Source organism: Cololabis saira, chromosome 9 (genome assembly GCF_033807715.1).
Source record: "Cololabis saira isolate AMF1-May2022 chromosome 9, fColSai1.1, whole genome shotgun sequence".
Classification (NCBI taxonomy): Eukaryota; Metazoa; Chordata; class Actinopteri; order Beloniformes; family Belonidae; genus Cololabis; species Cololabis saira.
Genome location: NC_084595.1, coordinates 15,804,818 through 15,827,540, shown reverse-complemented (window position 1 = coordinate 15,827,540; position 22,723 = coordinate 15,804,818). Strand labels below are relative to the sequence as shown.

General features: G+C 42.4%; 1 protein-coding gene across 4 annotated transcripts in view; it reads left to right on the top strand.

Annotated features, from left to right (window-relative positions):
* Positions 1–22,325, top strand: part of taok3a (TAO kinase 3a) — a 76,563-nt gene extending 54,238 nt beyond the window's left edge. For all 4 annotated transcript variants that reach the window (XM_061730545.1, XM_061730544.1, XM_061730548.1 and 1 more), the window contains 10 exons: positions 3,010–3,177; positions 4,852–5,049; positions 6,888–7,025; positions 12,658–12,894; positions 14,554–14,682; positions 15,477–15,680; positions 16,185–16,424; positions 16,742–16,954; positions 17,245–17,427; positions 21,026–22,325. In XM_061730545.1, coding sequence (XP_061586529.1) covers positions 3,010–3,177; positions 4,852–5,049; positions 6,888–7,025; positions 12,658–12,894; positions 14,554–14,682; positions 15,477–15,680; positions 16,185–16,424; positions 16,742–16,954; positions 17,245–17,427; positions 21,026–21,187 — 1,872 coding nt within the window. In that variant the 3' untranslated portion in view covers positions 21,188–22,325. The remainder of the gene's footprint in view (positions 1–3,009; positions 3,178–4,851; positions 5,050–6,887; positions 7,026–12,657; positions 12,895–14,553; positions 14,683–15,476; positions 15,681–16,184; positions 16,425–16,741; positions 16,955–17,244; positions 17,428–21,025) is intronic.
* The last annotated feature ends 398 nt before the right edge of the window (positions 22,326–22,723 follow it).

Genomic DNA, 22,723 nt, shown 5'->3' with positions numbered 1-22,723 from the left:
TATGTAAATCGCTCCCGTCGTTACGTAACGACGGGAGCAGAATCTGAATGGCTCATAGATCCACATCACACTGGATGGATCATCCGGGCTGTACAGACACTGCAGAATTTGGTTGCTTTCCTCCTTCTCTGAGTTGGCAGGCTGAGGGGAGACCACTTTATATATGTTAAAGCCAGAGAAAAAACATGTTTTTCATAATGGGTCCCCTTTAAGTTTGCTTGTAGTTGGAGTTGATCTTTTTGTTTTCGTCACCAAAAGGAAATCCAATTCGGCTACTAAGAGTTTTACGTTCTTGCTGCCCCCAGCTCAACGGAGCGCAGCTCGACAGACTTTTGACGCCTGCTTAACTTTAGCAGGCGTGAGGGAAAGGTGACGGGGTCGATGGACATCACTGGACTCTTATCTGTTCAGGGTTAAGGTTCTGACTGGAATTTAATCTTCCCAACAACCCTGACCCAAATACTAGTAGGGGGGGGGAAAAAGCATTAAAGCAAGATAAGTACCAAACAGACTTTAGATCAGTGTCCAAGGGCCTGCTTTATAGTGAAGGTTGTGGGGGTTGGGGTATTAGTTTATGATTAATACTCCACTTTCTCTTCTCAGACATGAACACACTAACTCTTCCTTTGAATGCACACACATGCACAGGCACACATCCCTCCAAGCTCTTTAAAAGAAAAAATCAGGTCACCAATCTGTGTGCCTTGAGCTATCTGTGTTCTGGCTTCAGGTTAAATGCTTTATTTTCCTGTATATGTCGTTGAGAGTACTATTAATTATACAGATCATAAAAAAACAGTTACCACTTAGTGACCTTCTCCCAGAAGTACCCATTGTTTAAGCAAAACTACTCCATCAAATAGTTAAACATTTATCTTATTTCAGAGTTAGTTGGGTTTGGATGTTTTGGGGTTTTATTTTTTTTCTTAATCTTGCAGTGCAGCAAGATTAACATTATTATTAACATTATTATTAACATTATTATTAACATTATGGAAGAGATCTTTTGATATTCCCGCAATGTAAAGTACAAATGAAGGAAATCCTTGTATCTGACCAGCTAGAACCAGTTAATATTTTTTTTAAGTTTTAATTGGAAATGACTCGAATTATTCATTGATGAAATTATTGATGAGTAATTTGCTGTCCATTGTTAGTTGGGCATCAACAATAATCAGAAGCTTAATAACTTAACAAAGCTACCCAAACTTTATTCAAAGTTAAAAGGAAAAAAATAAAGTGTTTTAACATGGATAAAATGCAGAATAAGAGGCGTTAATCAGTTAGCTTCAGTACTGTTTCTGATAAAGTAGAGGCCAAACATTGAAGTAGAAAATGTGAAACAGGAGGGTTTGAAACACAAAATCAAAAACAAATATTCACATTATGCATCATGATGATCATAACGATGCCTTTCAGAGTAAACTTCTGATGCTGGATCATTTAAGCGGCTGGTGCCACCGTGCATGTGTGGAGAAGAGACCAAAGATGCTGTAGAAACGCTCTTAATGTCCTTTAAACTCCAACTGTAGAGTGAGAGAGAATAAGAAATAAGTTTTATTTTGGTCGATGTACAAGAGGAGGCCTTCCACCCACATTCTGATGTAGTTCCGTCAGAAAACGGGACAAATCACTATAATCTCTATTTTCAGTGTGTGACGTCACTCCCAAGTGTCCTGACTAACCCATTACACCAGCATCTGTCACACGGAGAGGGAGGTGTCCAGAGTGAGGACGCCAGGCTAAAATTAGAACCAAAATTGTACTCTTTTAATACTGACCATATATTCTATTCTGGTACCCTTAGGTTGCATACCATTCAGCCAATAAAGCACTCAATATTTTATGAATGAGAGCGACTCAGAGGAGGTGTGAGTGTGTGTGTGTGTGTTTGGCGTAGTGGGTGAAAGTGTAGGAAAGGAAAATATATTCTGTTTGTTCTAGTTTTATCTGGGCTTTTTTTGGCCTCTTCGTGTCATGAAATTTAAAAGAAAAGAATGCGCATATTAAAAATGAGAAGACAAACACACTGTTCACCCACCCACCTGCTATGACCAGGTCATTATGTAAGACAAAGTAAACGTTGATGTCAACGTATGACGGTCGACCTGCAACATCCACCAAATTGCAACTCCATTTAATCTCATTTAAGAATCAGTCAGGCTCAGGTCACAAATCAAGAAAGTGTAAAACATGATCTCTTTCTGCAGGAATCTTAATCTGACTTTAGGTTTTTCATGGCTGCACAGATTTGGTGAAAGGAATGAATTTACCTTCATTTACCTTTTTTAAAAGGGTCATAATTTTACTTTCCATTTCCTGACGCTGTGATTAATTCATCAGTCTACCTTTAAGATTACGAGAGAGGTTAATGTTGATTGGTTTAAACGCATGAGGGGGGGGGGGGGGGGTCTAAAACCTCTTAGGTAATTATTAGTTTATTATTCAATGGCTGTTATTTTTTTCTTGATTGTGATTAATTTTTGTTTTGTCATTAACTCGACAACAAGGCAAATATAAGGCAGGGTTTAATTGAAATAAAAAGGATTAATAGTATTTATGAAAATTGATTTTTATGGGCGATCTTTCTCAGACGCCGTGTAATGAGTGCAGATGGGGATGTGGAGCACCAAGACTCCGGGGAAAGCTTGAGCAACATACAGGCGCCCTCTAGTGTCCGTCACGCTTGTGGTGCTCTCTGAAATACAACTCTGGACAGATGAAAATGCTGCCCTAAACTTATAAGGTCTTTTAACTACAATACTTTTGCTATTGATAATAGGATGAACTGATATGATTGAAACAAGTACTATGACATTAAAAAAACAATGACATAAATGCAAGAGGCGACATGACAAGCGTCCATTAAATGATTGAATAAGATGATGTGCCACCTTGCACCTATTAAAACCCATAAAGTTCAGATAGGAACAAAATAGTTGTTGTCTGATGCATATAACTGTGAAAAAAAAGACTTAACCCATGTTTTCCCTTTTTGTTCCCGTCCAGCATGATTTTGTGCGTCGGGAACGCTCGCCACGCATTCTCATTGACCTCATCCAGAGGACCAAGGATGCAGTGCGTGAGCTGGACAACCTGCAGTACCGCAAGATGAAGAAGATTCTTTATCAGGAGAAACACAACGGACTCATGGGAGAAAGCCAGGAGGAGGAGGAGGTGGGAGGAGGAGCGGGTTAGGGTGAAATATAAGGAGGGCAGATGTCAAACAAATGCATGAGATGAAAGAAGTTCAGCTTCAGTCTAAACCACATTGTCACCCTAAAAAGATGGTTTTCTTATTTGTATTTTTCTTTTTCTTTCCTCTGCAAACTCACACTTGAATCAAAAATGTTATGATTTGTTACTGTGCCTGCTATCTATTCATTGTTTGGCCATTGAGATATCTAAAAAACACTCCTGGAGTGCAAGTTAAGTGATTTTCATGTACATGTTGCCATCTACAGCCCACATTTGAGTATTTCAGACAAAAGCTGAGGACTAGATACTTGTCATGGTTCTAAAAGAATCGTGTCAGCATCACGAAGTGGCCGTCTTAGCTGATTTAGAGATTTTCTGTTAAAATAACACAAAACTGACAGCAAACAGGAGCTTTCTTCTGCAGCTGTAGTTGACTGGCAGAGAGATGAAAATGTCCCAGGGTTTGCCTTTTTTTTTCTAAGGTAGAGGGAAAGGGCAATAAGAGCATCAAATGATGTCATCCTGCTCCATGCGATGCAGACATCACTGCAGCAAGACAAGTGCTAAGCCTGCTTTTCTGCTTTCACGTGGACATTTAGACTGAATGCTGAAACATGATCCCTTTCTCTCTTTTAGTTTATTGTAGTCCTACTCAGTAGATTTCAAATCGAAATCTAGATATGTGCATAAAGTGTTGACACGGGAGAACAACCCAAATTTGGTAATTAGCAATTAATACGTCATTTCTTGTGACTCATCTGAAGGTTATATCCATTACTCGAGTTGTAAAAAATAATCAGGGGGGATGGTGGATTTTATCATATGGGGACAGATAATTTGTGCTGATTACAAATAATACAATACAAATAATAGCACTGACCAAAACACCTGCAGAAATACTGCAGGAATGACATATCAGCAGTTAAATGCAGCCTTCTGTAAGCTTTAAATATCCACTGGGCTTACATCAAAACACAAAAATAAAAAACAATTTTCTGAACTTATCAATATGACTCTGTCCTTCACAGGATAAGTAAAATGGATTACTGCAAAAACTCAAAATCTTAACAAGAATATTTGTCTTATTTCTTGTTAAAATGTCTCATTTTAGTAAAAAAAAATCTCATTGCACTTAAAACAAGACTCATCACTGGAAAAAACAACAATTTTCACCTGCTTCAAGTAGATTTTCACTTAAAATTAGAAAAATCTGGCAGTGGAACCAGATTTCTTTGCTTGTAATGAGAAGATAAATCTTGTCCCACTGGCAGATTTTTCTACTTATTTCAAGTGAAAATTTACTCAAAACAGGTGAAAATTGTCAAATAAGTTATTTTTCTGCTGTTATTTTTCTGGTGATGACTCTAAATGTTGAAATAGCAGTAAAACAACATTCATTGATGAAATGACATAAGGGATGGAAAGGGGGGGTGGCAGTTTTACAGGGGGGATGATTTTGACCGTTTTTATTTCAGGGGGGATGCCATCCCCCCTCATCCCCCCTAAACTCGAGTACTGGTTATATCTATCTCCACTGTGTTAAAGTGATTTTTTTTAAATGTGTGTGTGGAAATAATAGTCTGCGTATATTTCAGTGATGTGACTTCTTTGTCACGTTCATGGGTGTAAGTGTGCGTTTACGCTCACCTGCAGGACAGCGAGGCGGCCAGCTGTAAGATGAACAGCCTGGGCAGCAACCACTCCATCCCCAGCACCTCCGTCAGCACGGGCAGCCAGAGCAGCAGTGTGAACAGCATGCAGGAGGTGCTGGACGACAGCTGCTCTGACATGACCATGATGCACCCACAGGACTACAGCAGCACCCTGGACTCCGCCGCACACACCAAAAAGGTAAATGTCAGGGGTGAAGACGAAGTGGCGTTCAGGTCTGGAGAACAACTAATGATGCGCCCAACAAGTCATTAATGAGGACTGGGAAGTTCTGGGTCCCAAAATGTTTTGTATGATAGGGCTCATTTAACATTACCTGAAGTTCCTTTTTAAGTATTTAAAGATTGTACACCACCACATACATCTATACTCTTCTATTAGGGCTTCACAAGTGTCCAAATTCAAATATCTACTAAATCAGTTGTTTGTTCACCCAAAATCTTGTTTTACTTCAAGTCAGGCCTTTGAGATGACCTGACAAGCACATGACTGAAGGACAACAAACACTTTGTGGCAATAATAACAACCATCCCCAGGATTGACCTATAAAAGGTTCAACATAAAGTTAGTAAGCATAATCAACATTTTTAGGTCAGCAAAGCAGACACTTCCCTCTGAGTTAATAACCGTGCACTTTATAAATTGAAAGGAAACATGGCTGCAAACACCCCCTTCACTGCTTATGGCTTCATCACTGACTACGTTTACATGCAGTCAAAATTCGGGTTATTGCTAATATTCCGGTTACTGAAACATTCGGAATATTCCGTTTACATGCGTGAGCAAACAGGGTACACATGGTATACATGGTAATTAATCATTTGGGATATCCCAATCAAATCAGCGACGCGTGGAGAACGTGATGACGCAATTAGCATCATTTCCGCTTCTTCTTCCTGTATCCAAATTCAAAACAAATGCTGCTTCGCGCAACTTTTCGTTCACCTTCTTGTAAATCTCGCTATCCCTGTACTTTCTACAAATGCCAAAATGTTCATATCCTTCATTACGTTTATGAAGTGATTAGTCTCCTCACTTCAAAAGTGTGGCGTGGTCTTGTGTTTCTCCGTGTTTATAAGAACTTCCTGGACTCAAAAGACCAGGATTCCTTGCGAAAAGAGCATGTGCAGAAAACAAATTCATGTTATCCATTATAACATGAATTTGTTCATTTGTTCATTCATTATCCATTATATTCATGATATCCCGTTTGGCGTTTACACGACCGAATATTCGGGTTTTAAAAGGAGTAACCCAAGGGTCATATTCAGGTTTTTAAAAACCGGAATATGAGCAAATTCGGGTTATTCAAAGGGGTTATTGGTGTTTACATGGCCGTGCAAATTCGGGTAATTGCCAATATTCGGGTTTTAAAAGGGTTATTGAGTGCATGGAAACAGTCATTGACTTTGTCCACACTTCAGAACCAAGGCCGTGCTTACGTTTCTGTCATTTTGCACATCGTCTGGTACACACAGTTCAACACAACATCTGACATTCTTAAAGAATATCTTGTGTGACCTTAAAATCAGTACGGAGAAGGCTGTCACTTCGGTCGTTTGCGCTCTTGAACTGCTCTTTGTGTCTTGACGGTGCATGAATGGTTGTCATTTAATGAGCAGACAGCCAGTGTGCTGTTCCGGGTCCAGGAGCTGAGCTGGGAACAGTTGAGAGGGACACACATTGTTTTTCAGACGCTGATGAAGTGTCTGTTCTCGGGAATCAACTCCTTGGTCCCCAGACTTCCACAAATGCTCCAGCTTGAACGAGAGTGTTGGCTCTTTGTTTCATTGTGTTTTGTTAGGTTATATTTGACAATGTTTTAGCCAACAGCTCCTTTTTGAGGTTTGAAGATCAGCAGGGGGATTCTGTTCTGTTATTTAAAAATCCGGCTGAACTACGAGGAAGAATTGAAATTCTGGCACAGTTTTCAGTGAGACGTGTCCTCCAATTCCCCCGTTTTCACCAACACTTTTGTGAATGACATAAGATGTTTCTCCTTGTTGTTTTTGACACAGGACCACCAGTATAACTGGGATGACGGCCTCCACAGAGACCACAGACCAGAGTTGAGACCGGCCTCCTCCGACAAGAGCAGTCAGGCCCAGAGCTACAAAAACCAGGGCCACTTCTCCACCATCAAGTCCGCCTCACTGGTACGTTTCTCTCTGGGTGGAAGGACAAGCGTCTTCAAGAATGAAAGAAGAACCGTCGGCTTGAGTCAAGCCTGTGTTTTATTTGAGGCTCTAAAAAATATTAAGGATTTTATGATATTCAGTCTATTGAATTAGTCCCTTTTTTAAATGAAATTTTGGTTTGAAAGACTTTGAAAGAAATAGGCAGGAATTCCTCTTGCAGGAGCCGTATACTCTCAAGTAGGGCTGCACGATTAATCGTTAAAAAATTGCGATCTCGATTCATGCTTGAACGCAATCTCATTTCCAAATGACGACGATTTAAATTTTTTTTTTTTTTTTTTTTTTTTTGGATGTTTATTGTTTTTATGATCAATGTCAGCTGTTACAAAGTTGATGCCAGTCTTTTATCAGGCACCATCATATTTTTTGTAACGTTAACCTTTTGTATCGGCAGCTTCTTAATAGCAGCAAAGGGCAATGGGGGGTTCATCCCAGCCAAAGGAATAATTTGTTGCCTCAGAACTACAGGATCTGTTACAAGTCCCCTTTCTGAAAGGGTGTTCAACTCAGGGAGGAACAAATATATTGTTCAAAATTGTTATTATTGTTTAAATTATTCAAAGGTTTGTGTAAAGAAGACAAGAAATGTTTATTGTTATTATATTTTTGTTCAGCTGTTGCAAAGTTAAAGTAATAAGTGCAATACATTTTATATTGGAAAAAAATCGTGAGAGAATCGTGATCTCAATTCTAAGCAAAAAAAATCGTGATTCTCATTTTGTCCAGAATCGTGCAGCCCTACTCTCAAGTTTGCTTTAGCAGCATATGAAGACGCAGAGGGGGCATTCTTTTGTTTCTTTCTGTTAAGACCTGTCGGTGGATGAGTTAGATGGGGAGCTGAGTCTCGGCACGATGCCTCCGTGCATGTTTGAACAAACTGATGTTTTTAAAGGTAGCACAAAAAGAAGATATGAACTTAAACCACCTTCTGATGCGATTGTTTCCATCACTTCCTCGTTTTGTCTGGATCTTTGCCTGCGCTCTACACTTCTAGTCCGCCGTCTGCCACGGATCTCTCGACTTTCTCCTTTCATTCACTCCTTTGTTGTCTCCTCTTTTACCGCCACGTTCTCCCTCCCCACCTTTTATTTTTATTCCCCTCCTGCATTTGTTAATACATCATTCTCGGATGCGACTCAATACTTGGATCTGAGGATGAGGGGGGGGTTAAATTCTCCTGCTTTTCTTTCTGTGTCTCTCTTTCCCTGTCTCCCTCTCACTCTCCCTCCATGTCTGTTGTCATGGAAACCAGCTCTAGTAACTAGAAAGTCGCTTTGGTGTATGGAAGTGTGTGTGTGTGTGTGTGTGTGTGTGTGTGTGTGTGTGTGTGTTTACCTATGCACGACCCATTGGTTTTAATTGCGAATTTCTTCTGCTGTCAGGTTAGAATACGTGAAGTGTGTGTCCGTGTCTGTGTGTGTCCGTGTGTCCGTCCTCATGCTGTCCTTGACTGGAGCATAAGCTTCTAACCGTCACAGGATGTGTATGCTGGGAACCTTAATCTTTCCTCTGTTTAGTTTTAAATGCATGCATCTTTTTTTTCTGACTTGCCGTGACATAAACAATAATGACATTGTGTAAATCCAGCTGAGCGTTTTGCATTTCTGTTGTACAGTATCAAAGTTTTATTTCATGTCACATTATGGGACATGAAGGAAAATCGTACACCTTTAAGAATGTGGTGACAAATAAAACCCTGGCCAGTCTTCTCTCTTAATTATCACTGAGAAAACTTAACAGGAAACATAAAATTTGTGGTTAAAGAAATCTATTTGAATTCACAATAGACAGGTAAGTGTGTCCTTCTCTTGAGGTTTTCTGTCATCTCTCTGGTAAATAAACATTTGAGAGTTCTATGCAAACATATTTTACAAAATCAAAGTCAGACCACACTGGGTGTAATCGAGGCTATCTGTCTTTAAATGAGGACTCATCCTGTAACGCTTGACTGTAGTGAAGCGCCAGTCCTGCCTGCCGGCGCTGAAAGAGATGACATCATCTTTTTCTGCCGAGCGCAGGCGTCCTCAGATCGGCCTCGAGTCGCGGAGACTGAAGGCAGGTAGACAAAGAGAGAGTGGGAGGGGCGCGTGAGGTATCCAGATGGTGAGGTGTGATGGATCGTTAGGAAGGAACAGGGAGAACAACAAACGTGACGGAACAAGATTGTGTAATCAGAGAGGGAAAAATCATAGTTCCAATGGAGACTCCACTCTCACAAAAACAGGGAACAAATTCCTGACCGACAAAAAGGAAATTTTTGAACAAAGATAAATTATAGTGATTAAAGGAAATACTAAAGGCTGAGTGCAATAAATATATAAACAGACACTGGAGATGTGGTGGCAGAGAAACAGCAGCTGTAGAGAAACGTGGATGAACAGAGGTGAGACAGAAACACTGAAATCTAGACGAGAAAAAAGAAAATCCACAACCATCTTCAGTGAAATTAAAAATACACTCGAGAAGATGAAGTACAGGAGATAACATCACACTAGGAACGGGTCAAACTGAAGAGGCTGGAAGATATTGCAGATAGAGTGGAGAGAGTAGTTGTAAAACATAGCTTTCTGGTAGACGTGTATGTATACATGTATATACAGAGCCGTCTGGGAGATTTGCGAGGCCCTGTGCGAAATGGCTGAGGGGGGCCCAACATTTTTGGGTTTTTCGGGTCGCATCGGGTGTCTATATGCGCAATTTTAACTCTCCAATTATCAAAATACTGGATACCTTCCCCTGCCTCATCATCATCTGGGCTTGCCTCGACGCGGGGCCCCACGGCTGCTTGAGACCCGGTCGGTTCGGTGATTTTTGTAACAAATTTATCAAACGAGCCTTTCAGAGAGGCATTAAACTCTTCCATTTTCTTTAGTTTTTTTCTTTTTTCATCCCCTGATGGAAATTTCCTGAATCTGTCTCGTTCTCTCGACATTGTGTGACAGTTTGTTCCAACTCCACCGTCTGGATCAGAGCAGCTTGTGTCTGCGCTTGGTCTGATCAGTTGTATTGAACAACAGACACGCGCATCATTGCATATACATATATTTATTGATATGCACAGACTATTACACATTTAGGTCTGTAATGGAACGTGACTGTTGATATTTATAAGGGAAAAAAGGAAGAAAAAAAAACGAAAAAAAAATTTTTTTGAAAAAAAAAAAAAAAAAAAAAAAACGGCCAGTAGCGCGAGGCCCCTTGGGGCGCGAGGCCCCGTGCGGTCGCACGGTTCGCACACCCCTTGCGGCGGCCCTGTGTATGTGTATATATATATATGTATGTATATATATATATATGTATATATATATATATATATATATATATATAATATAAAATATGTACAGACCAAAAGTTTGGACACACCTTTTCATTCAAACAAATGGGGAAGTGTGTCCAAACTTTTGGTCTGTACTGTACACACATATATATAATTTATAATGTTTTTGTTTTTTTTCTTTAATGCATGAAGATGACGAAATCTGAAAAAGATTTGATGCAAAGTGAGGATGGGAGACATAACTGGTATCATCGGTGTAACAACACGGCTCTGCAGTCCTTTTCTCTTCTGCAGCCTGACATCTTCAGCTGCTCGGCTGCAAGTCGCGACCTGACGGCCTGTTTGCTGCCGGCTGATCACAATAAAATGTAAAAACGCATCAAAACACGCTCCGTCCCATCTGCCAGCTCTTTCTGGTTAACTGCTAAAATGGACAACTTTCAGGAATGTGCTTGAATGGCATCTGTGTTGCAGTTATGTTGTTAACGACGGGAGCGCTTAGCCCCTCACATGTGCATCTCCCCAAGAACGGGACAAGAAACAAGGAGGGTCTGTGGAGGTTTTTTTTTTGCTTCTGTCTTTCAGCCAGACGACTCCACCGTATGTCACAATACAGTCACTCTTGTTTCATCTCCTGGTTTAGCATAAAAACATAGAGAAAATAATATCATACAAATTGCAATATCAGATTTCTTTCAGGAAGGTTTCGTGTATGACGAAATGTGTTACCATGAAGGAAGAATTGTGATGCTCCTGATTGGTTGTAGAGAGGCGGAGCGGGTCGGTCTATTCTCACTGCCACCAAACACCTGGTGGAAACAGAGCGCGCATTGTACGCCTCCCTAAGTGCATTACTGCTATTAATTCAATTCAAACAAAAATGTAAGGAGGCTGTTTGTTTGTGCTCGACCTACTTATGGCGCCTCAAAGCGTCAGTCGGCTCTGGCGAGAGAATTCTTCCGTTAAGCAGATTGGGTTTATTTCACGTTGCACGTTTTTCTGAAATGACTACCTTGCAAAAAATAAGCACAAAAAAAAAAAAAAAAAAAAGAATTCAGCTGCTCAGTTCCCACTGATCTGGTTCACCTTTAGCCTGGATGCCCCCTCCTCCCCCTGAATATGATCTCCTTTCCCGTCCCAGAGCCTTGTGTGAAAGAGGCCGTCACATGATGTGACTTGGCCCTTTGTGGCAGCAATGGAGGGTGGCAGAGAAGCAAGTGACTAGGATTGGGAGGCTCTATTACAGTAGGGGTATTGATTCAACACAGATTAAGGCAAAGGGGAGCTCAATGTCCACCTATTACCAACCCCCCCCCCCCCCCCCCCCCCGTAACTCTTCTGATTTTAGTTTTTTTTCTTTTCCCGTTTAACTCTCCCAGTCTTTCTCCATCTGCTGTTTCTTCTCTGCGCCCACCCTCCCTCCCCCTCATCTCTGGGCCTTCTCCTCTCTGACCCCCCCGCCCGCCCTCCTCCTCCTCCAACTTCTCTCACTCTTTCTCAATGAGGTATTCATGTGACCCACCTGCTGTCCGCCGCTTAGCGTTAGCCTCACTAAAAAGCCGCACTGTGCTCTTGTTGGCCCGCGGAGTCGGCCTGCCTCATTCACAGTTCACACGTCTGCCTCGGCCGCTGCGTGCCCAGGAACGCCAGCCACAGACCACAGAGAGGGAGGGGGTTCAGCGTCCAGTACAGGGGGAGGGGGTGGGGGGGTCTCGGGGTGGTATCGGAGCTCGGGCAGGGTTCTGTCGGGCAGAGGATGCTGTACAAGGTCCCTGGATGCTGTTGCACTTGGCTAAAGTCGCCATCATGTTTGGCCTGAGGAGTTCAGGTGGAAGTTATGAGAAGATGCGGAGCGACTACTATCTAGACGTGGAGAACCCTTTCTGTGCTCAGGTTGGTGCATCCGGTGGAGGTTTTAGTTGAACCAAAGTGTTGGAGTGTGGACTTCATTTAAGATTATACCTGTAGCTGCTCTGTGATCATGTTATAATAACTCCATCTGGATTAACCTGTTCTGTTCTGCCAGTTCTATGCAGTGAGTATCTACAGGTGTCTAATGAAAGAGCTTTTCTCTGGTTCTACTGGTGAAATTCTTGATGTTTTCTGTGGTTTTTCCTCTGATTGTCTTACCTCTGCAAAAGATTAATTATCATCGGATCTTTTTGGAAATTATAACCCGTAGAAAATTATGATGGGTCTTCTTTTCAATCCCATCCCACCTGTTTTTTCTTTTTTGTGCATGACATCTTTTCAGTTGTATTTATTTATGTGCTCCGATCAAAAAGCTGATATTGCAGTGGTGTGATCTCGCAGGTGACCAAACAGATCCACGAGCATGAGCAGGAAAGTGAGCTGCGGGAGCAGATGTCGGGCTACAAGCGCATGCGGCGGCAGCACCAGAAGCAGCTGATCGCCCTGGAGAACAAGCTGAAGGCGGAGATGGACGAGCACCGGCTCAAGCTGCAGAAGGAGGTGGAGACGCAGGCCAACAACGCTTACATCGAGCTGGAGAAGCTGGCCAAGCGGCACGCGGTGCACACCGACAAAGAGGTGGGGGTCCTGAGCCGTCGGGTGACGGGGGTCACGGGGCCCCAGCGGACGCATAAGCGCAGTGATTCCCCAAGTTATTTAACCGACTAACACTCCGACCTGCATGCACCGTGTTACAAACCGGTTGGACGAGCGTTTGCAGGAGAAACCGTGACTGGACTCGGTTTGAACGCTCGTCAACGCGTTCAAACCGACTTTGTGTGCTTTGGGAAAAAATGTTGATGTTGCATTGATCAGTTTCTTGGAAAAATCAACCTGCCAAAGTTGCATCAAGAGCAGGTTACGAATTTAGATTCACCACTCTCAATGGGGGAACTCCATAAAGCTCTCCAGCATATGCCCGACAATAAAGCGCCAGGCCCAGATGCCTTTCCAACCAAAAAGGGAATTGTGGAGCATATTAGCACCAACATTTTATAAAATTATCTTAAAAATTAAGGAGAATAAAAGTTCGAAATAAATGTTCAAATATGAACTCTGCTAATATTAGTCTTCTATTGGAACCAGATAAGGATCCTACACTCCCATCGAGCTACCGGTCAATGTCCCTTTATAAATGTAGATCTCAAAATAATCAGCAAAGCTCTTTCCAAACGTCTGAAAAGAATGACCCCTTCTATTATACACCCAGATCAAACAGGCTTTATTAAGGGTAGACACTCCTCTACTAATACTCCTAGATTACTTAATATTATAGATCATTCGAATATCAATAAACAGGAAACTACATTTATATCTCTAGACGCAAAAAAGGCATTTGATCGGGTAAATTGAAAATTTCTATTGGTAACTTTACACAAATTTGGATATATAGCTCTCCCAAGGCATGTGTAAGGACAAACGATCAAATTTCAACAAGCTTTAACTTACAAAGAGGTACCAAACAGGGTTGTCCTCTTTCCCCTTCACTATTTGCGATATTTATTGAGCCCTTAGCAGCTACTATTGGGCAAAACCAAAATATTAAAGGCATACAATGCAAAACATTAGATCAGAAGGAAAAAATGTTGCTAGAAACTTAAACACTGCTGCCACCCAATGATGCACATGTTGAAGCACAGGGGCAGAAGTGGGTCACAGAATATCACGCTCTGAAAAACAAGCTGCGTATCTCTGTGATAAGCAGCAGCGCGCCGGTCCAGCCGAGGAGATAATATACTCTGTACATATAGACAAGCATGCAGGTCTGAGCAGCCACAGAAACTCACAGTTTAGCAAGTTAGGCCTGCCACCCGTTTGAAAGGAGAATATTTAGCAAATAAGGTTCTTCCAATTAACCAGCCTAGAATTTTTAACTGTCTCTGATGTTATTAAAGAAAACAAATGTGTTATAACTTGTGAATAATTCCTGCTATAACTCCAAATAGATCATCTTTGGCTCCCCATGTTTTCCTCTATCCTGTACTGAAACAAATACCAAAGTTAATCTATTTGACATGGTATGATGCATTTGAAAATGTTTCATCCATTAAGTGGTAAATCGTAGGATTTGGGGGATCTTTCTGCTTTAAAATGAGGGATTTACTGTCCAAGCAACAGCAGACTGTAGGTAGCATCTTCTACGTTTTTATTCTTGAATGTATTGTTCCCACCAAAGGCCTCCGGGCTAATCAAACAGCTAATTATCAGCCATTATTCCCTGTGTGTCGCGTCTTCCAGATGAAGACGACGCTCACGGATGAGAAGAAGTTCCAGCAGCAGATCGTGGCGCAGCAGAAGAAGGAGCTGACCACTTTTCTGGATAATCAGAAGAAGCAGTACAAACTCTGCAAGGAGAAGATTAAGGAGGTTTGTTGTGTTTGTCGGTTTCCTCCTCAGGCCAATGTCTTTGTACGCCTCTCTCATGTGTAAAACATGGTCCGGGGTGCTGTTTACTGTTGAGTCACCCCTCCTACACACAAACATACTCGCTCAGAACCACTGAAGTCAAAGTTCTGTTGAGTCACTCAGCCTACTTACAATGTACCTTCCCATGTATGCACACAAACACGTGCACACAAACACATGCACACAAGCACGGACGGCCATGAATCCATACGCACACTGGATCGTTTTTCTGTGCCTCCACAGTTCTGAAAGGGAGTCTGCAGAAAAGCCGATCGTGGGTTGGGAGTGGGACACATTGTGTTGTCGGTTACAAGATAAGTGACCAAAATTAGGTCAGCACAGTTGAAAGAAAGTATTGCTGGCAGGGTGAGATATTTCCCACCAACTGGGGGCTACAATGGAATTAGACTCCACCGAGATCAGGGATCAGGCTCAAGTGTTAAGTGCATTAGTGCGAATTGTAGATTACCTTAAAGCCCATGAAAAAGAGAGAGCGTTCCTACCGTGAGGGGGAATAATTGGCAGATTTTGTTTTGTTTTATTTCTCCCAACTTTACTTGGGCTAAAGAAGACATATGCCAACACGAAGGGTCAGCCAGAGTTTACCATCAGCTCCCAGTGCAAACACTTGATAATGTGGACTTTTATATTAAAGCTTAATGCTCTTCAACCACTTCCTAGATGTATATTATTTCCCCCGTCTGTCCCAACTCTGATTGTCGCCATCCTTTCTTTGAATGTTGACCCGTTCTCAGGAGATGAACGAAGACCACAGCACACCCAAGAAGGAGAAGCAGGAGCGTCTGTCCAAGCACAAGGAGAACATGCAGCATTCGCAGGCCGAGGAGGAGGCCCATCTCCTGAACCAGCAACGGGTCTTCTACGACAGGAACTGCCGCGGCTTCAAGCGCAAAGTCATGATCAAGAAGCATGACGTGGAGCAGGAACAGCTACGTGAGGTGTGGAGGGATAAACCGCCAATAAGCAACTAAACCAACCATAACCTAGTCCTTGTTACGTTCACTGGCTGAGCAAGCCATGAATATCCAACTTCAGAGTTTGAATTCAAGTAAAAACTCTGGTTTTTATTACAAGTTGTTATTGTTTTAGGAGAAGGTGACATTGTCCACGGAGAGATTTTCTCCTCAAACAACAGTCTATCTGCGATGATTACTGTCATTGTTCTGTAAGAAGATTAGAAGGAAACAAAGCACACTAATAATGTAATAATCTGAAAAGCTGTTGTGCACCACAAATCTGCAGGAAGTCTTACAGGGTCCAAAAGCTTCCTGTGGGAAAATACGCAAACTCAATGAGCGTTTAAATGAAAAATTGAATAGAAAATATTTAATGTGTGGTACTCAGCTGTTGATAACGGCAAAGCCGGGAAAGATGAACTGAGAAATGTATTTCTGCGAGCAAAAATATGATGTCACATTCCTCTGTCCTCTTGGTCCGCCAAGGAGCTGAACAAGAAGAAGACCCAGAAAGAGATGGAGCACGCCATGTTGATCCGTCACGACGAGTCCACGCAGGAGCTGGAGCACCGGCAGCTGAAGACGCTGCAGAAGCTGCGGATGGACCTGATCCGCCTGCAGCACCAGACGGAGCTGGAGAACCAGATCGAGTACAACAACAGACGGGAGCGGGAACTCCACCGCAAGCACGTGCTGGAGCTCCGGCAGCAGCCCAAGAACCTCAAAGTGAGTCGCCATTAAAGGTTTGGAGCAGAAATCTGCTCGAATTGTTGGGGGGTTTTTTTCTCAACTTTCTAGAGGTTTCAACAGAAATGTCTGTAATCTTTTGAAAATATGATTTACTTTAGCTGAAGCATTGATGCAAACTAAACATGAGATACATCTTCTCACATCGTATTTTGCGTTCAAGGACAACAGAGATTGAAACCATATTGGACCTTAAGCTGCAGTTTGTTCGCCATTTCAGCACAGCCAGAGTAGATGAGCTATAAATCACATGACTTTATTAGAGTTTCTGCTCATATTTCCATCTGTTCCGCCAGGTGTTGGAGCTGCAGATAAAGAAGCAGTTCCAGGACACGTGTAAGGTACAGACCAAACAGTACAAGGCCCTGCGCCACCACCAGATGGAAGTCACGCCTAAGGCCGAGCACAAGACGGTGCTGAAGGCCCTGAAGGATGAGCAGACACGCAAGCTGGCCATCCTGGCCGAACAGTACGAGCAGAGCATCAACGAGATGATGGCCTCGCAGGCGGTTAGTAGACAGAGAGAGATGTTTTCCTTCCAGGCGATGATGTGTTGATCCTGTGAGGGACATATCTGAAAGCTGAGTTGACAGTTTAAATTGAATTGTTTTTCATTTGCTTTCCCCAACTTTTGCACCTTTCCTCCTCCCGAACCGTCTTTCCATGCCCTTTCCATCCCCATTACCCTTCACATTTTCTCCCACCACTGCCTCTGCACCCCCCTCACCCATGTCCCCACCTCTCCCCGTCCCTTTGTACCTCCCTCTCCCCCGTTACGGTTCCCGGTCGGCTGTGTCAGCTGCGTCTGGACGAGGCCCAGGAAGCCGAGTGTCAGGCCCTGAGGCAGCAGCTGCAGCAGGAGATGGAGCTGCTCAATGCCTACCAGAGCAAGATCAAGATGCAGACCGAGGCGCAGCACGAGCGCGAGCTGCAGAAGCTGGAGCAGAAGGTGTCGCTGCGCCGGGCTCACCTGGAACAAAAGGTGCGCTAGCAAGAGGCCACACGTTAGAGCTGGAGGAAATGCTCCCTCATTTATCGTTGGAACCTTAAGTCATCTCCATGGATCCAATTAGCTCTTTCAGCACAAGTGCAAACTCAAGTTAAAACAGGCTTTTTCAAAAGAAAAATATGGTCGCAACAGAAATTAAAAGACTTAAACAAACAAGTTTTTTGGAGAGAATGCCTCTTTTTCTAGCTCCAGATCTGTGCGTTCATGGATCACGCTCATAGGAGGCTTTTAGCTCCAGAACCGCTGAGCGTGTGCAGTGTCTCCTGTTGTCACGTGCACACGTGTAATGAGTCAGAATCAGGTACTTTGAGGTGTAAGACCAAGTTATAGGGCTTTTTTAAAGGTGTTTTTTTCTGTTTCAAGGTGATATTGTTAAGTAAACTGGAGGCTAGAAAAATGTAAAAATTCAATTTGAGTGGATTTAAAGGAAGACCATCAAAAAGTGTGTTATTTATTGGTCACCTCGCTATATTAAGAGGGTTTTTTCCCTCTCCTTTAAGTGTGGTCATTTTTTAATTGGAGTGTCCTGAGATGACTCGTTCAATTGATAACTTACAGCTTTTCAAAGACAGAATCTGCTACTTTAGCCGTCATTTAAAAGAACAACCAAAACATCAATATTTCGGACAAATGTAACACCTCTAACGAAAGCGTGAAAATACAACCAGTTCTAGTTGAACTGCAACCAGACCTCGTTGAGAATTAGGCGAACTGACACAGATGATACAGATTTCCATCAACAGCCGCCGCCGAGAGGTGACTCAAAAAGACGTTTTTAGACACAGACTCCCTTCACCGCGGGGGTCGATGGCAGCGGCGCGACTTCCTGCAGGTTGCACACAACCGCTTCTCTCCCACACACCCATAACCACGATGAAATCTGTCGTCAACACTGTTGTTCTCTTGTTACGACAGCTTTTATCCCTTTTGTGCAACATCTAACAGTTAAGAGTTCAGCTTGTGTGTCGTCTTCACGGCTCAGCGTAACAAACAAAGATGCGTTTTATCAGAGTGTAAACCCACATTTGAACAGCACGCGCTGCGTTTGGTTCGGCGGTTGCAGGACAGCCAATGTTGGCAGTATGAATTTGTAAAAATATATATTTCAGTTTGAAGTCTTTGTCTCATTCAAAGGCAACAAGACTGTTAGAAAGCAGCCCGTCATGTGATAAGAGCGGAGTACAAATCCGACCTCGGTGACCTGCGTCATCACGACAGTCTACCAGACAGCACTCCGACAACAAAGAAGGAGACCTTTTGAAATGCCGCCCTGAACCAGTTCTGTTGGGTCCGAGTGGGCCGCCTGAGCGGCGGTGCTTTGTCGCCATCTCCTGGCGGCATCCGGGGTCTCACTACCAGGATGATGTCATGCTTTTAGGAGCACTATTGTCCTCTGGTTGGGTTCATGGTCAGAGTCTGGAGTTTTCCGTGCATGCTCAGTACTCTGCCAGATTGCCGTATTGCGCCATTCAGCGTTTTGTCTGCACCTATGGATACGTGTGTGTTTGTGTGCGTGTTTGTGTGTGTCTCTGCTGTAACTCTTGCAATGAATAGAAGTTCAGAGACGAGTCTGCACCCGTTTAGAAGCATCTTTAGAAATAAAACCAATAAAACACATGACGCTGTAACATGACCAACACAATAAACGTGTGATTAGTTGATGTGCTGGTCCGACCCAGCCGTACGCTTTTACGCAGCCGTTTTTGACGAATAACGTCCTCACAAAACCAGATGCCAACAAAGAAAAATGATTGAACGCTAAATAAGGAGGGAAACTCAAAATGACTCTGGGTTTTTGTTTGTTTGTTTGTTTTAATAAAAGCCACAGATGTTTTGACTTGTTTTTCTTCATTAAGTGAAGAAGGCTTACATGTCCTTCGCTTCATTTCATTGTTGTTTGGACACATTTGATACGCCCCCCCCCAAAAAACAAGTCCGCTCCAGCTCGAGCAGACCAAATCTAATATTTGAGGTCATGTGATTTTTATCTTGTGTATGTTTGAAGAAAAGTAGCCCATCTTTCGTTTAGAACAGTGGTCCTCAACCTTTTTTCAGTGACCCCCTGTGAAATATTCTTTCAGCCAAGTGCCCCCTAACCAGCGCAAATCACTTTTGGTTTTTTAAAAAAAAAAGACCTAAAACAGAGCACTGTGCCATCAGTAACTGATTTATTAAACATAAAAATATTGCTGCTATGCTTCAACCACGACTCCATCGTTGGTCCAACTGATTGACAGGTGAAGCCAGGTGATTGACAGGTTAGGTGGAACCATCCTGGTGTGGGGGATACTCTGGGGTTTTAGGATAATAAGTTGAATAGCCTACTCCTGAAGATAAAATTCATTTTATGAATTTAGACTTATATTTTCCTCAATTATTTATGAAATATTTATTTTTAAAGGATTTTCGCATGGATGCTACTTTTTAAATATATGTATATTTTAAAATCTCACGTACCCCCTGGAGTGTCTTCACGTACCCCCAGGGGTACGCGTACCCCCATTTGAGAACCACTGGTTTAGAAAATAACCAAGAAAATGAAAATTCAGGTTTAAACATGAAACCTTAAGAGTTTGAACTGTAGGTAACGACGCTGCACAAAATCCTTTTCTAGTCGTCTCACGTGTTAAAGAAGTATTTTGAAGTGTAGTTTTGTTGCTCGTCCTTCACCTCCCACCAACCAGCGGGGTATGAACGCAGCAGGTCCTCGTGTTGCTCCCGGTCCTGCTGGGTCACTTTTAGACGAAGCCTTCGTTCATGTTCAGCTGTGATAAAAGCTGAACCACGCCGTCGCTCCAGAACCAATTAAATGCACTCAAGGCCGAAGCTGAAAACACAAATCCGATATAAATGGCTCGTTTTTTTTTTATATATTTTATTTTTATTTAGTTTTTCAACAAAAACAAAACATAAGACAGACAGGGTCATCACAGGTGTACAAAAAATGCATAATGTAGAAACAAGATTGGATGGGTCCGGGTTACATTTTAATCTAAATATATTGGGTCCTTAGTGTCCATGTGTGCCGATTGGGGTGCTAGAGGATTTAAAATCCTTCACTCTGTTTCTTGTAGATCCTAAGCGTTCCGTACCAAGGAAAATGTCTCCCATTCTTCCGTAACTCAAAAGTCAGTTCTTTTTGTGCAGAGGGGAAATACAAAGAACTATGGCATATTTCTTCTACCAAACACATATACAGGATATCATTTCAGGTTCAAATAGGACTTCCATTTTTCCCAGTATTTTTCACCTTTCTTGGTAGCATGTGTCAAAGAAAAAGTCAATCGTTCCATATTATAGATATCATTAACTATTTCGATCCATTCAAGGATTGTAGGTGACTCTTTACTCAGCCATTTTCTGGTTATTGCTTTTTTGCTAGCTACTAACGGTATTTGTACGAGGTATCTGTCCTGTTTATTCAGTCCAGTCAGTACATTTCCTAAATATATAGCACTAAAATTGAAGATAAGTTCTGAGCTGATTATAGATCTGATCTCTTTCACTGTCTACCCAATATAAATGGCTGGTTTTAACCCCTGAATATTTGTTTGTCGGTTCCTTCCCGCAGATCGAAGAGGAGCTGGTTTCCCTTCAGAAGGAGCGAACCGACCGGATCAAACACCTGCTGGAGCGCCAGGAGCGGGAGATCGACAGCTTCGACATGGAGAGCATGCGGCTGGGCTTCGGCAACCTGGGTACCCTGGACTTTGCCAAGGACGACTACAGATGAGGCGGGTCGCGCCGCCGCCGTCTCTCGTGGCCCCCGGGCAGGTGATCCGCCTCGGAGCGCCGGCCCTCTCCTCCGACCTGACGGTGCAGGTGCTCCCTGCCGCTGACGCCGTCACACAAACACGCAGACGCATTAAAAACCAGCCCCACAGCCGGCTCCAGTGAGACCTCCGGACCGGTCCGACGGGGTCCGACGGCAGGGCCGACCGCCCACAAACCCACCTGTACCCCCCACCCACCCTCCTCGCCTCTCGTGGTGTCACAAGATGACCAAAAAGAAAAAATGATTGCTGGATGACTTCCTGTTAAGTGTCATGTTTTTATAAGAATAATGAGTCAGTGTTTTCGTTTCTTGTGCAATGATGACACTTTTGTGCGACTAGAAGTGGAAATGGAGAGGAGGGAGAGCAAACGAGGGCGGTTTGAGGAGGGAAATCGCTCCGCAGCCACACATCCTCCGAGGTGATTTGGTCTTAAAACTGATCCAGCTACGAATCCTTCTGCAGCCGCTCATCTGCGCTGCCTCTCTCAACGCTTTTCTGTATTTATTCATCAGGATTTTTTTAGGACAAATTTGAATAATTTGATACTTTGAGAGACAAATTTCACAATGTACATACAGGTACGCTGATAATAAATGTGATTCCGTCGGGGGGATTTGATTACTGAGGGATGTCTGAATCATCTTACTCGATGTGTGTGTTGTAGTGATTCTTCTGCACTGGCAGCCGACGTAAAACTAAACCATGTGACATGTGAACTCCCAGCTAGCACAAAGGGCTTCACGGGGAGGGCAGGGGGACTTGTACTTTGTCTAAAGATGGATTTATGGAGAGCTTTTACTTATTTTCATATTGTATTTTAACTGTCACACAAATCAGAAGAGAATTTTTAAAAGTGCTTTTTCCCCCTCCCTCAGACACTGATAGTCATTTATTATTGGAAACCTTTTTTTTTTTTCTCCCCCTCTTTTTTGCTTTACACAATTCTCAAGTTGTGTATTTCTTATAAACCGGAGCAGTATGATGCTTTATTGTTGCATGCACTTTATTTTATTTTTTTTCCAGGTTTAAAGAAAGCATGAATCTGTCAGAGCTTTTAATTATATTTGTAAATAAAGTGCTCATCACACAAAATAAGTCTAATTTGAATTCCTTCTCCCAGATTTCAGAGCTATATTAGTGAATATGGTTATGAAGTAAAGCATTAAATATGTCGGACAACTAGATCGTGTTCCTTAGGCGTCAAGCAACTTTTATATATTTGCAATGTAAATATTTATCTTCATCTTCTACGTCTGTAATATTTTACATATTTGTAGATTCAATTTTTTTACTTAAAAGGGGACAAAAATGTTACATTTAAAATTTTTAAATAAAAGATTACAACAGATAACAGAAAAAATGAAGTATCTAATTATTGAATGACAATTTTAATTACATATATTGAAGCTTTGGTAAATTTAATGGGACTTTTACCAGAATAAAACATTTAATGGAAAAATAAATATTTTAAGTTTTTTTTTTTTTCCACTGAT